This window comes from Lates calcarifer, linkage group LG6 (assembly GCF_001640805.2).
Source record: "Lates calcarifer isolate ASB-BC8 linkage group LG6, TLL_Latcal_v3, whole genome shotgun sequence".
In the NCBI taxonomy this organism is placed as follows: Eukaryota; Metazoa; Chordata; class Actinopteri; family Centropomidae; genus Lates; species Lates calcarifer.
In genome coordinates, this window is record NC_066838.1 from 9,687,214 (window position 1) to 9,700,988 (window position 13,775).

At 42.8% G+C, this 13,775-nt stretch overlaps 2 protein-coding genes across 2 annotated transcripts; one reads left to right on the forward strand and one right to left on the reverse strand.

The window, feature by feature from the left end:
- Positions 1-127: 127 nt before the first annotated feature.
- Positions 128-4,791, reverse strand: tprg1l (tumor protein p63 regulated 1-like). Its single transcript, XM_018688936.2, has 6 exons — positions 4,385-4,791; positions 4,013-4,104; positions 3,700-3,750; positions 3,459-3,584; positions 2,924-3,077; positions 128-2,293 (listed from the first exon to the last, which is right to left on the reverse strand). Exons 1-6 carry the CDS (start codon positions 4,610-4,612, stop codon positions 2,099-2,101), a joined length of 846 nt encoding a protein of 281 aa, XP_018544452.1. The 5' UTR covers positions 4,613-4,791; the 3' UTR covers positions 128-2,098.
- A 3,195-nt stretch (positions 4,792-7,986) lies between these two features.
- On the forward strand, positions 7,987-10,067 carry LOC108891676 (uncharacterized). The gene is made up of 5 exons (XM_018688937.2): positions 7,987-8,313; positions 8,425-8,496; positions 8,673-8,756; positions 8,844-8,975; positions 9,086-10,067. Exons 1-5 carry the CDS (start codon positions 8,070-8,072, stop codon positions 9,367-9,369), a joined length of 816 nt encoding a protein of 271 aa, XP_018544453.1. The 5' UTR covers positions 7,987-8,069; the 3' UTR covers positions 9,370-10,067.
- The last annotated feature ends 3,708 nt before the right edge of the window (positions 10,068-13,775 follow it).

Here is a 13,775-nt window from a genome sequence, read left to right on the forward strand (position 1 = left end):
ATGCAGAAAACAGTGCATTGCAGTTAAAATTAATGACTCTTCAGATGAAATACAGCCTCTAGTGATTGTGTTTGTGGTGTTAGATCTGCTTGGTGGAACAAAGACATGACACAGGTGTTTCAATGTATAATTTTAAATCATTTTTTAATGACACTAGTGACGTTATATTAAATCTGCAAATACTGCATCATTACTGGTAGAATTTAATAGTTGTTACCCGCTATGACCAAACTCAAATGCCAGTAAGAATCCAAACGACAAATTAACAGGCAGAATTAAATATAATATTAGAACGGTATTACTTGGCTTCAAGGCATCATCTGTCTATGTATGCTGTTCCCATTTATAAAAGCAAAGTGTACAGCCACTTTAACTGTAACCTAATCACTTTGTTGCAGTCCTGGACAGTACAAACATAATGTAAATGCACTTTTTCACAACAACCAGAGCTAAAGCCCTGACAAGAACATATAGGCATTTATTGTTCTCCATTGTGGTTACTGTGCTACAAATAGAACAAAAAGTAACCCTCCACATGTTTGTAATAATGAGTCAATCTCTTTCAAAATCCCCAAATAAAATACTTCAAAACTGGCAATGAAATATTCATTTTCTAGAAGTGTTTGTGTGTTAACTGCATCAAAGTAACTGCAGATAACTAAAACCTAATTAGTATTTACACATTTTTGTAGGATTTTTCCTTTTTAAAAAAAAAGAAACATCTGTCATGCAAACTCAACGTGCAGGGAACATGCACAGGTTAAGACCAGAAAAGGGCATTTTTGGACACAATTATTCATTGGCATTGTTGAGCATGAAAATATGGTCTGTTACCTTTGGTAGCACAATGATGTGTTATAGGGTGCAGCTTAAGAAAAGAAAATCGCTTAAATCCTATTCACATTATACATACAGTATGTGGTTAATTAATTGATACAAAGCTTTGTTTGCACGTATTTCATTATGTAACCCGTCCATTATTCTCACCATGGTTTAATGTAGCGGAGTGCAAATGTATGCCCAAAACAAATGCAAGTTTAAGAACCATGAAGGCAGCTTACAAACAGACATGAAGACATGGTTTACAAGTTCATGTTGCATAAAACATCCGTAACATACAAAACCACTTCAGCTATAGTAGCTAATGCAGCTCTTAAAGTGGTACACCAGCCCCCTACTCTGAGCAAACACAGGACTTAGGCAAATGTAAGCACGGAGAGCACAACATCAGCCAGTAAGAGAGGAAGGTCACAACATGTAATTTATCATTTCCGCTGAACAAGTTTCATTAATGCTGAAAAGTGAACCCCAGCGGCTATTTTCCACAAGTAACATAGCTGAGCCCAGAGCTTTTCAGTGTAGCAGTGCAGGTCCTGAACAGTTTCCATATTAGTAATGTTTATTACAGTAATCATGTGACATGACCATTGAACTGAATCCATCAGCTGCATGGTCTTGTGATCTGAATAATACAATCCTTTATTTCAAACCATGTTAATGCAGCAAATATGAAACCTATTGTTGGCTGACATTACAGTTTGACTGCCCTCCTCTCAGTAGCCTTTCTTTTTTCTTTTGTTGCAGAAAAAAGCCCAAACAAATCTCAGCTTTAACCCTGAAATAACAACCCTGATCTTAGCACTCCTCTACCAAAATCTTAGCATCACATTAGTTTTGACAGCCTTGTCAGTGATTGGTTAAATGAGGAGCAGGAGACTATAAGAAGCTCAATCTACAGTAAGTACAGAGGTGATGAATTGATGCAAGTGCTGTGTCCTTTCTCTCCAACTTATGTCACATGGGCATTCACTCCTGAGGGCCCATGCGGGTATGGCAGATCTCTGAGCAGCTCTTTGACAGACAGGGACTGAGGGGACTAAAAACAAATGAGGGGACACAGTCCATGCAGTGCTGCGCATTATTTTACCTATGGTAGGCTGACCACTTGTCTGTGATACCAACTTAAGGAAGTGTGGACATCTCATGGGCTCAACTTACACACACTGATTGGTTGCGCTTTACACCGGAGCGCTAGCTTCCCTCAGACATCGCAGTGTAACACAGACATATGGGTTGTGATTTGGAGAAACTGTGGATTTTAGAAGCCGATCTTGCCACGGGTCATGGAGTAGCCCAACTTAGCCTCATTGTTGATGAAGGACATAATGCCCAGATAGGTCTCGATGAGCAGGGGTCTCTCAAGGATCAGCACACCATTAGCCCGACCCGGAATGGGGTGCTCCTTATGTGCTTTCTTCACTGCCTGCACCAGCTGGGTCCTGAAGTTGTCCAACTTGGCACAGTAGAAGGAAAAGAACATGAAACCAGAACACCCCTCCAAAGTGATTGTTTTTCACATAGTTTACCTATATAACACTAAAATATCTAGGATGGAAGCAACATCTCCTGGAGATGCTCTTAAGCGTAGAATAATGGATGCGAGTGAGACTGTACAGCCACATGAGGTCTATTTATTACATGTAGAAATGCTAATGGCTCTGAATGATCAATGTAGTCATATCCCCAGAAAATTGCCTCCGGTGCTGTTGTTGCCATGCCAATAAGTAAAAAACAAATAACAAATAGCTTTTAAAATAACTTAATACACAAAGTCAGTTCTACACCGATTTAAATTATATGAATAACTAGCTTTATCTCAAACAATGAATTCCATCTTTAAGGCTGCAATCAGTCTATTGTTTTCAGTTGGACTGTGTCTGCCTGAGCTGTGCTTGCTGCCCTCTGCGCATGAATAAACTGCGGCACCAGTGGTTACCATTGTTTGTCTTGTGAAATAAAGCCAACTCAAAAAGTATGTTACCATTTTTCAAGCTTTCCTCTGATGTTTTCAAATTGTCAAACAATCCATCAGATTGATGCCTCAAGATGCATTTATAGCCTTATTTAGTTAAAGGGATCATACCTGGCAGAGAGAGGCTACCTTCTCATCAGCGTGGGCCATGGGGTGCTCCGTGAAGGTGGCATAGGGCATGTCTGTGGACCACGGGTTCCAGCGGTTAAAAAACGAGGCCCGAGGACGTTTGTCCCACTGGACGCGAATCCCATAGCCCTCTCTCCTATAAAACAAACAAACAAAAAACAGGCTTACCAGGCAGCTTTATGTTTAACTCCTCCAATTATGTATTTTTATTTCCTCATTCTGTGTCTTCTCACTCTAATGTTTTTCTTTCCTGTACACCATTTTCTGAATGTCTCTGTAACCGTTATATAAATCAAGTTTTTACTCTGTCACTACTTTATTAGCAATACAATGCTAACAACAATACAAAACTTGGACTTCTTTTTACAACTAAGCAACACAGTCACAGCAGCAATATTTCAGTGATGGCACACTGCCACTTGAATGGCTGAAGTGGAGTCCTACTCATAACACTGGCAGTAAAATATTAAGAGTAGATACTGATTTGATATTTGCTGATTTAAACATGTCTGCTCACTTGTTTAGGGATTTGGGTGGGAACTCAAACTCGCCCACTGAGATGGTGTCTACAGCATTGAGAGAGATCCTGATGACCTGCTGACACAACAGGTTGATGAAGTCGTACTTGCACACCAGCAGTGACCTGCCCATACAACCAAAAGATGACAAATTGTGCCAACAGACAACGTCACAAGTCATACGGTAAGGTGGTGTATTTCCTCATAATATGAATTAACAAAACATATGTTATGACTGACCTGTCAGTTATAAGCACCAGTCTCTCTTTCTCATTGTTCCAATGGTCAACTCTGTAGAAGTCCAACACAAAATTGACAAAAAATGAGGGTACTTTTTCACAGTTCTAAAGCACAACATGAGCATGATGTTAAATATATAGAATAACTAAAAGATGAGGGGGAAAAGTAGCAAATCTTTGGCACCCATGTAATTATTCGTCTGTGGCCTTTGTAAATATCCAGCTGAGGTGTGCACACAGGGGCTCATCCAAACAGATGCCTCATGTTTCAGGCTGATGATAACAAAACAGTTACATGCTGCCAGGATACTTACTCAGCTAGCAGCCAGACACTGAGCACCTCTCCATCCTCAGAAGGGAGTGCCACAGTCCTGATGTCGCTCACAGCTTGCTCAATGGTACCTGGCTGAGATCAGCATCACACAACCGGCAGTCATCATCAGCATCATCTCAGTGAGGACAGTGTCCCCCCCTCTTCCTGGTTATAGCTTCAACAATACAGGCTACTGTAACGCTCTAGTTCAACCTGTTAATTTAGTGGTCGTGTTTATTTATCACGGATACCTTAACAGCATGAGAGTATTTAAAGAGGTTGTTTTTTAAGTTATACGCATAGAATCTGCTTATAAATAAATCGGCCTAGGTGCCGAGTAACGCAACCTATCATCTGTTATGCACCAACTTACCCTGAACACGAAATAGTCCTTCACTTTCGCTTGCACCGTGGGGTTATGCACATGAAAAGGTGTCAGCGTTTGTAACGGGGGGCAGCAGGCCACGGCGGCTCCGTGTCCGAGGCTTCGCCCGGCCTCCGGCGGCGTGAAGGCAACCTCGACCCCCTCCTCGGCTTCTGCAGGGTGGAGAACCGCAGCGCCCGGACTCTCCGGCTCCACCGTGTCGTTCAGCTGAAGCATTGTGCAACAAAACGCTGCTCGAGGAGCTTCCCGACGATGTGCGCCAAGTGTTTAGACTAGAAAATGTCTATTCGAGGGTGCAGACTCACCCATTGCGCACGAATAATGTTTTGATTGTGAGGGCTACAAGGAAGTAGTGCCCTCTTGCTTCACTTCCCCCCTTTAATTTCCTTCCTCTTAAAGGGACCTTGTGTTTTGGACCCAGCTAATTTCAGAAACAGGTGTTTCAAAGTGGATAGACCCAGTTTCATTAAGTGCTATGATGATTGGGTGTTAATTTGATCATATGCATCCTATTAACTAGTTATTGTCACGTAACAGACTTCATATTGTCTCCATATTTAAAGTCCAAGGTCTTAGCCTGTTACAGTGTTTTTATTGGCTTTAATCCACTGTCAGTTTGAATTACCATAGAGCTAATACACAACAAATAATTTTCTTCCTAAAATTTTTAAATGTAAGATGTAAAACTTAAGTTTTTTTCCAGTATTAGTTTGCCTGTGATCAAAATTCTAGCACTGAGGCAAGAGACATGGCCTGAATTAGCCCAGTAGAATAGAGTCTGTTATTCTCTACCTTCCTTATGATAGTCTGCAAATCAGAGACACATAGACTTAGAAAGAAGGTGTAGGTGTTAGGATGTTTTGACGTAAGCACAAATGAAAAATCTGAAAAAAAAAATGGGGAAAAAAGGATTAGCCCTGAGGAAAACACACATAATGAAACTGTATTTTGCTTTTTAGACATTCTTCCAGCATGTCTTGTATATGCTATAGCCACATTTTATTATGGTGTATTGAGGCTAGGTTTAGTGAGGAAATTAATATCTGCCTGCTCTGCTTCACACCTTGTTTAATTGTTCAGTGCAGAATAATGTCTGGATTTAAATTTATGCTTAATCCCAGACTACACACTGAGGGGCTGGCACTAAAACCTGACCTTATACTTTAGATTTTCACTAATTGTGCTAGATGTATCTTGATTTGAAGTTTACATCGCTTACACATGCCCACTTACTTGAAGGAAGAAGACAATCCTTGTCCCCAAATAAGCAAATTAGACAGAAATGCAAAGCATGAGCAGTTTTTAGGTATTCAGATGACTGCAGCAATTGTCCTCTTTCTGTGAACAGCTAGTGACCACTGAAGCTGCTGTGGATATGGACTGTCAAAGACTTGTGGTATTTAGGGCAGCAGGAATGTATGTAAAGGACTGACTCAAAATGAACTACAATGGCCATTTTCATTATAATGAGGACATATGTCATACAGGCTCATTGATGTGTTTTAAATCATTAGTTGAATCAATTCATCCTTGGTTTCAATCTTTAATGGGATTTATTGACGATAAGGAGAATATAGAATATTGCCAGCCCTGTCCTTCAAATTTAGATGTTTGGGATAATGAGCCTAAATGAATTTTTTCCACTTTATTTATTTATTTTGTTACTGCTGAGTGGAAGTGAAGTGAAGATCACCTTCCTGTGTTCATGGGAGGTTCCCCTAACTCCATCACCAGAGGGCACTAATGCAGCTGAGAACCCCACCTGTAGACTAGGTTGTAGCGTAGTACATGGGACAATGCACAGTACATTTAATGTACCAGATATAGCTAGAAGCTTATTTCCATCAGTGTTTACTGAATGGATGCATAGAGTGAAACATTAGACTTTGAAAACCGACATGACAAAACATCAGCATTACAATCAGAAAAAATGACATGCACAACACTCCAAGCTGTGAGTATCCCATCAGTAAAATAAACATCATGAAAAAAATAATTCATCTTTGTTAGCATTTATAAACCAGACATGTTGATGTCTGTGCTAAGCAACATAATCGGTCTATCTCAGCACAGTTACTGCACATCAGAGTGTCCTCCAGCCATTTACTGAAACTAGATTTAAGATTTTTATTTTTGTATATTACATTCTCTGATAGTCAGTGGTGAAGAATTCCATATTCTGGCTGCTCACACTGAAAATGAGTTTTGACCAAACTGTTAAGACTGAAATTTAACACACTGGTGGAGGATCTTGATAACCCTCAGCCAGTACTACACATTGTTACAAACTCTTTGAGAGGTTGTGGTGTTAGATTTAAATGATTGTATACAATAAACCACAATTAACCAACATTAGCCAAGATAATGGCTTTTCACTATATTGCGGTGGTGATGAAAAGGGGCATTTTATCCATTTCTTTCAGTGTTTGCTCACACATTTACATTTGCATGCATTACTTTTCTGAGAGCAGGTTGTAGATTTTAAATTGCTATTGTGACAGGTGTTGATAAGATTACAAGCTTAATAATTACAGTCACTTTGATCCATTTTCAGCTGGGACAAACTACATTTATTATTACACGTAATATTATTATTATGACTTTGCTTTGTTCTGAGTTAGACTTGATCTCATTGAGGAAAAATAAGACTTGGATCACAGACATTGCACAGGTGACTGCTGCAGGCTGTGTGTGGATGGTTTGATAGCATTGTGTTGTTGCCCTTCAAAAGCCAGACTTTATCACCTTGATTGATTTATTGAGGAAGCAAAGAGAGAAAAATACATTTTATTACTCTTCTAACTTTAAAATCTGGTAAGTCTCAACAATAATTTGTACATATAAAGTAGATTCTATAATATTGTGTTGTCTTACATTTGAATAAAGGGACAAACATATTGCAGTACAGACTATTGGATTGTCTTCAACAGGTGGTAAATCATGTTTCAAAATAAAATATTCTCTTATCATTGTTATGGCCTATGTAAAGAAAACAAACAAAAAAAAAAAGCCTGACTTTATCACGTTGATTGATTTATTGAGGAAGCAAAGAGAGAAAAATACATTTTATTACTCTTCTGACTTTAAATTCTGGTAAGTCTTAGTTTATCTCAGCCAATTAACAACCTGAGGAAGGTCACTATATCTGACTGTGTCATTAATGTTTGAACAGGTGGAAATGATAACTTTTTTGTTTTGCTGTCTCTCCTCTCCTTCAATGTTTTAAATCAGGATGTTCAGTGATTCCAGTGAGGATGATGAGTATATCTATCCAGTTATTTCTTAGAACCTGTCAGTGTTATCATTAATAAAATGAGTGTTTAACTTCTGACAGTCCACATTGTAGTTCTTAAAAATGTGTTTACAAATCTTAAAATTTTACAGAGGGCTTCACATCACTGAGAAAAGCTATTGATAAACACTATGAATTTTACTGAAGTGATTAGTTAAAGATGAGGCTTTACATTCCTACATACAGGTAGATGATTTTTGTTTGTGTACTGTTGTGTTCTCAGTGTTGTTTTCCAGATGACATATCTGTTATCTTACAGATTTTCTTCACGTGTTCTTGACAGACAATTTCTGGTAATGATTGATCAGGATGAGACACTATTTAAGGCTGGGGTTAACACTGAATTGTTCATATTCAACTGCATAGACTGCCTGTCTGAGAATGGAGGTGACAATGTTTCTCCCACTGTTGCTGCTGATCTGCTCTGGTTCCACTGTTCAGCTTCAAACAGAGTCCGACAATGACATTATTCTACAGGAGAGGCAAACTGAATCCCAGGGAAGAGAACCAGCAAATGCCTCTGACCACCAGCAGACCTGTGACATCCATGCTGTGCTGAGAGAGATGAGCGCCCTGTTGGCTGAGCAGAGGGTGGAGATAAGACACTTACAGAGAGAGAATGAAGGTACAGTAACATGATAGCTACTGAGACAGTGAGAGAAATGATGGCAGCAGTTCATACACAAAATACAGAACTGTGATTATGACTTTTCATTTAATCTATTTATTTATTTAGCACAAGCATCTAAGCTGAGAGAACTGGAGTTGCAAAAGACTCAGCTGGACAACCTGAATCAACAGGTCCAAGGTATATATGTTTTGATGACAAATGTCAGATAAATGTCATAATGACATATAAAAAGAGATTTTAATGAAGCATCAATTTTTCTGAACAGTATGAAGTAATTCATTTCAATCAAACTGTCCAAGGTTGTTGTTGTTGTTTATTTCTTATTTTCACGTATTTGATGAATTTACTTTCAGCACAGGCAGGAGATCTGACCACCATTAAAGCCAGGACAAATGTGACAGAAAACCAGGTGCAGGCTCTGAGGAGAGAAGCAGCAGGTTTGTGAATTTCAAAACAAGTTCATTTTAATAACCACTGTATTTCTGTAACATCAACCACTTGAAATGAGTGTGTGTCTATCTCAGTCAAACAGGTGGCTTTCTCAGCCTCTTTGTTGGCTTCAGGCTCAGGAACTGTCGGACCATTTAACACACACACTCCTCTGGTATTCAGACACGTTGTTACAAACATTGGAAATGCCTACAGCCCAAACACAGGTACTATGATTCACTAACTTGAATAATTCATTTAATTTTGTCAATGTTGGCAGATGTTGCATCAGACAATTCTCCACTTACATTCGCTGACAAATAAAAACATTTCACAGGTTTTTTCATTGCACCAGTGAGAGGAGCCTACCACTTTGAGTTCTACATAGGTGCACATGGACATGCTTCACATGCTTCAGGTGCTGTGTTGGTCAAGAATGGACAACATATTTTTATTGCATATGAGCATCAGCCATCCCATTATGGAAGTTCTGCTAATGGTGTCACACTGTTGTTAGAGGTCGGAGATGTTGTGTTTTTGCGTCTGTGGGCTAACACGAGGATGTTTGACAATGAAAATCACCATAGCACCTTCAGTGGTCATCTGCTTTTCACCATGTGAGAAGGAAACACTCCTTTTTCTTCAATTGTATGATACCTGTATACACACAGCAGCACTGTATACTTGCTGATAAAAATATCTTTTCTATTCCCTCTATATGAAGCTGGTTGACAATGTTGCACAACAACAACAGAGATCGTTTTTGAAGGAGAAAAGGTTCTTGAATTTTTCATTTTATTTAATCAGCTGTGATATAATACATGTGCCATTTTTAGTAACATTAGATCAGAGAACTGCAGTAAACCCTGAAAAAATTGTGGAAATGTTTAAAAACCCTGTGATCCCTCTCAAAATATTAACACTAAAATGAAATCCTGTTTCTTCACCTGGATCCAGATCAGTACTAGAAAACACTGACTTGCTCCTTGGACCACAGTCACCACCCAAACCATCTCACCTTTACTGTCTGGTTCTTCACACTGTTTTTTTGCTTTGTTCAGTAGAAACTTGAATGTGCTGTTGATGTGAGAGGGAACATTCACTTTATTCCATCAAATACATGATACAGTAGCTGTACTCTAAGTGTACTGACATGCAGGAGCACTGTATCAGTGCCTGCAAATTAAAGTCTCATTTACAGTGTTTGTCCTGTATGTGAAGGCTGGATGATAGAGCTTTGCTGCAACAATAATTTGTACATATAAAGTAGATTCTATAATATTGTGTTGTCTTACATTTGAATAAAGGCATAAACACATCATTGCAGTACAAACTATTGGATTGTCTTCAATAGGTGGTAAATCATGTTTCAAAATAAAATATTCGTATCATAAACCAAAAACCAAATAAATTCATCATAGCTGTTTGGGAGAAAAAAAATAAGATCAGCCAAAAATTTCTATTGTTGAACAATGGTTAGAACCACAACTCAAACTAACAATAAAGATGAAACTATTAAAACAAATGTGATACTTAAGCCACAAACTAAATTTGACTTTTTATGCACAGAGAGTAATTATTCATTCAGATTTTAAATTACTGTTGTCACAGGTGTTGATGAGATTACAACCTCAAACATTACAGTCACTTTGATCCATTTTTTGATCCATCTTTTGATCCATTTTCATATCTATACTTTGTCACATTATGATTTTTTACAGTTTGGACCTTTGTTTTAAGTTAGACTTGTTGATGTCAGTGAGGAAAAATGAGACAGAGATCATGTAAATTACACAGGAGATTGCTCGATCTGACTGATTTATTGAGGAGGCAAATAATGAGGGAAAAAAGCTCTTTGTTACTCTCTCAGTCTCACAATCTCATTTTAGTTTATCTCAGCCAATTAACAACCTCAGGGAGGTCACCATATCGAACTGTCATTAATATTATAATAAGTAGTGGTGATAACTTTTTTGTTTTTGCTGTCTCTCCTCTCCTTCAATGTTTTTTCTTTTTAACAAATCAAGTTGGTCTGTGTTTACAATCTTAAATTCCAGCGAAGGAAGATAATCACATCTATCAAGTAATTTCTTAGAACCTAGCAGTGTTTATCATCTGTGAGGTGATTTTAATGTTTGACATCAAGTAAAGACGGTGGTGCAGTGGTTAGCATTGTTCCAACACCCATTCCCCCCCGAGATTTTCTGTGTGGAGTTTGCATGTTCTCCCTGTGTCTGTGTGGGTTCTCCCAGGGCGCCAAGGCTTCCTCCCACACTTTCAAGACATGCTTAGGTTAATTGGTGACTCTAAATTACCCACAGGTGTTAAGGTGACAATGAATAGTGAGCTCTTCACATCACTGAGAATAGCTATTGATAAACACTATGAATTTTACTGAAGTGATTAGTCAAAGATGAGGCTTTACATTCCTACATACTGTCATGATGCGGCAGCTGGGGCCGCATCGGGGAGGGCTCAGGGATTATTTTCTGTTTTGTGTTCTTTTCTCGTTTGCTGCAGGCTGGGAGGCGGAGCCGGAAGTTGAGTTCTCTGAGTAGCGACGACCAGGCACACCTGCGCAGCCTTCCACACCTGTCTCCACTTTCCCCTCATCACTCTCCCTATTTAACCTGCCCTCTGTTTTCCCTTGCTCGCCAGTTCTTCATAGCAGTGCACCCCTGATGCTGCCAGAAGTTCCAGGCTGTCTTCTCCTCCAGCCCACACCCACACCCACACACACACCCACCCCACACCCACCCCCACCCCCACCCCCACCCACACCCACACCGTCCCCAGTGTGTTTCCACACCGCTGTGCCTCCCTTGCGTCCCTGGCTGTTTCCTCGCCCTGTCTCTCCTGTGTGCTCTCCCTGTGCTCCAGGTCGCTCACGTGGTCTCTCCTGTGGCGTTCCTCCAGTTCCCCCTGGTCCCTGCCTGGTCGTCCTGGCTCTCGAGCTCCAGCCCGTCCTCCCGGCCTCCCTCATCTGCCTTCTACCTGCGCCATTCCCCGGACCCCGCTCTGGTCACGGACCCAGACCCTGCCAGACCCACCGCTCTTTTGGCGGCCTCTTTATGTTCTACCCCAGCCCTTTCGGCCCTTTGTTTTCTGTGGACAATAAACGCCCTGGTGAATCCGCACCCTTGAGTCCTCCCTTTTTCAGCGCTAAGCGCTTCATAACAGAAGAACTGGCCACAGAATGGACTCAGCGGACAATCTCACCGGGGTGGACCTGAGAGACTTCATCCGACAGCAGAGCGCTCGTCTCCGCGAGCATGAGCAGGCCCTCTCCCTGCTGCAGGCTGAGAACCAACACCTTCACACGAAGCTCAACGAGCTGTCCGCTGCCGCGGCGGTTCCCTCGGCCGTGGCCACTGCTCCACGCTCCCCTGAACCCCGCCTACCTCACCCCGAGGTCTACGACGGCACCCTGGGGAATTGTCGAGGCTTCCTGCTCCAGTGCCAAAACGTCTTCGCCCTCAAACCGCTGTGTTAGGACACCGAGCACAAAAAGATCAGCTATGTGGTCGGGCTGCTACAGGGACGCGGCCTCGCCTGACTCTGTTCCGAGCGGTGTTCGACTTGCCCGATCACGCTGGCAATGTTGCCCAGCGCCTCCTCGCCCTCTCTCAGGGGACCCGGTCGGTGGCAGACTACGCGTTGGCGTTCCGGATCCTGGCTGCGGAGACCGGGTGGGACGAACCCGCCCTTCGGGGCATCTTTATCCGGGGACTCGCCGAGCGGCTCAAGGATGAGCTCGCCGCCCGGGACGAACCGCCGACGCTCTCGTATCCCTCGCGGTGCGCCTGGACAACCGCCTTCGGGAGAGGCGGAGGGAGAAACACGCCACCTCCAGCAGCCGGCCGGTTCCACCGGCCCCCCCCCTCCTCGGCGTCTCCGGTCTTCCACGGCCCCTGGCGGGGAGCGTGGATCATCCCCCAAACCCTGTGAGCCCATGCAGCTGGGCAGGGCACGCCTCACCCCGGAGGAGAGAGAGTCACGGGTCAGGGAAGGTCGGTGTATTTACTGTGGTGCCCCTGGTCATTTCATGTCTGCCTGCCCGGTGCGCCCAAAAGGGCCGGGCTCACCCCTAGTGCCGAGGTTAGTGGTGAGCAATACTATTAACAAGAATAAATCCCGGTTGGTCCTGCCCTCACTATTAATTTTGCCCAGTCTTCCTTATCTGTCTCTGCTCTTCTAGACTCCGGAGCTGATGGGAATTTTGTGGAGGCGGCCTGGTGCGCTAAGAATCGCATACGCCCCGAACCCCTGGAAGTTCCCCTAGTCGTCACCGCACTTGATGGTCACCGCCTCGCCCACGTCACCCATTGCACTCCCCCTCTAGAAGTTATAGTTTCTGGCAATCACCGCGAACACCTCCGTTTTTTTTTTTTGTTTTTTTTTTTTTTTAATCCTCTCCACTTCGGTGATCCTGGGGTTCCCTTGGTTCCAGCTCCACAATCCCCACATAGACTGGCGGGGGGGGGCTGTCTGTTTACAGTCGGCGCTTCCACCGGCACCTGGCGTGGCCGCTCCGGTTCCGGATTCCCCCGACCTCAGCTCTGTGCCCCCCGAGTATCACGACCTCGCACCCGTCTTCTGCAAGCACCGCGCCACGTCACTCCCCCCTCACCGGCCGTACGATTGCTCCATTGACCTCCTCCCGGGCGCGTCATTCCCCTCCAGCAAGCTGTACAGCTTGTCGCGGCCCGAGAGGGAGTCAATGGAGCAGTATATCCGAGAGTCTCTCGCCGCGGGTCTCATCCGGCCCTCTTCTTCCCCTCTGGGGGCCTTCTTCGTGGGGAAGAAGGACGGCTCTCTTCGGCCATGCATAGACTACCGGGGTTTGAACCGCATCACCGTGTGTAATAAGTATCCGCTCCCCCCTCCTGAATATTTTACTAAACTAGACCTGCGCAACGCATACCATCTGGTCCGAATTCGGGAGGGGGACGAGTGGAAAACGGGGTTTAATACCCCCCTCGGCCACTTCGAGTACCTCGTGATGCCCTTCGGCTTAACCAACGCGC

What these genes read in the sequence shown, in the direction of transcription:
- tprg1l (XM_018688936.2), bottom strand. Translation starts at nt 4,612, where the DNA reads ATGCTTCAGCTGAACGACACGGTGGAGCCGGAGAGTCCGGGCGCTGCG. An exon ending in CCACCCAAATCCCTAAACAA is followed by an intron (nt 3,078 to 3,458) that starts GTGAGCAGACAT and finishes TTTGTTTTATAG; the next exon opens with GAGAGAGGGCTATGGGATTC. An exon ending in AGGTAGCCTCTCTCTGCCAG is followed by an intron (nt 2,294 to 2,923) that starts GTATGATCCCTT and finishes TACTGTGCCAAG; the next exon opens with TTGGACAACTTCAGGACCCA.
- LOC108891676 (XM_018688937.2), top strand. Translation starts at nt 8,070, where the DNA reads ATGGAGGTGACAATGTTTCTCCCACTGTTGCTGCTGATCTGCTCTGGT. An exon ending in CCTGAATCAACAGGTCCAAG is followed by an intron (nt 8,497 to 8,672) that starts GTATATATGTTT and finishes ATTTACTTTCAG; the next exon opens with CACAGGCAGGAGATCTGACC. An exon ending in TCTGAGGAGAGAAGCAGCAG is followed by an intron (nt 8,757 to 8,843) that starts GTTTGTGAATTT and finishes TGTCTATCTCAG; the next exon opens with TCAAACAGGTGGCTTTCTCA.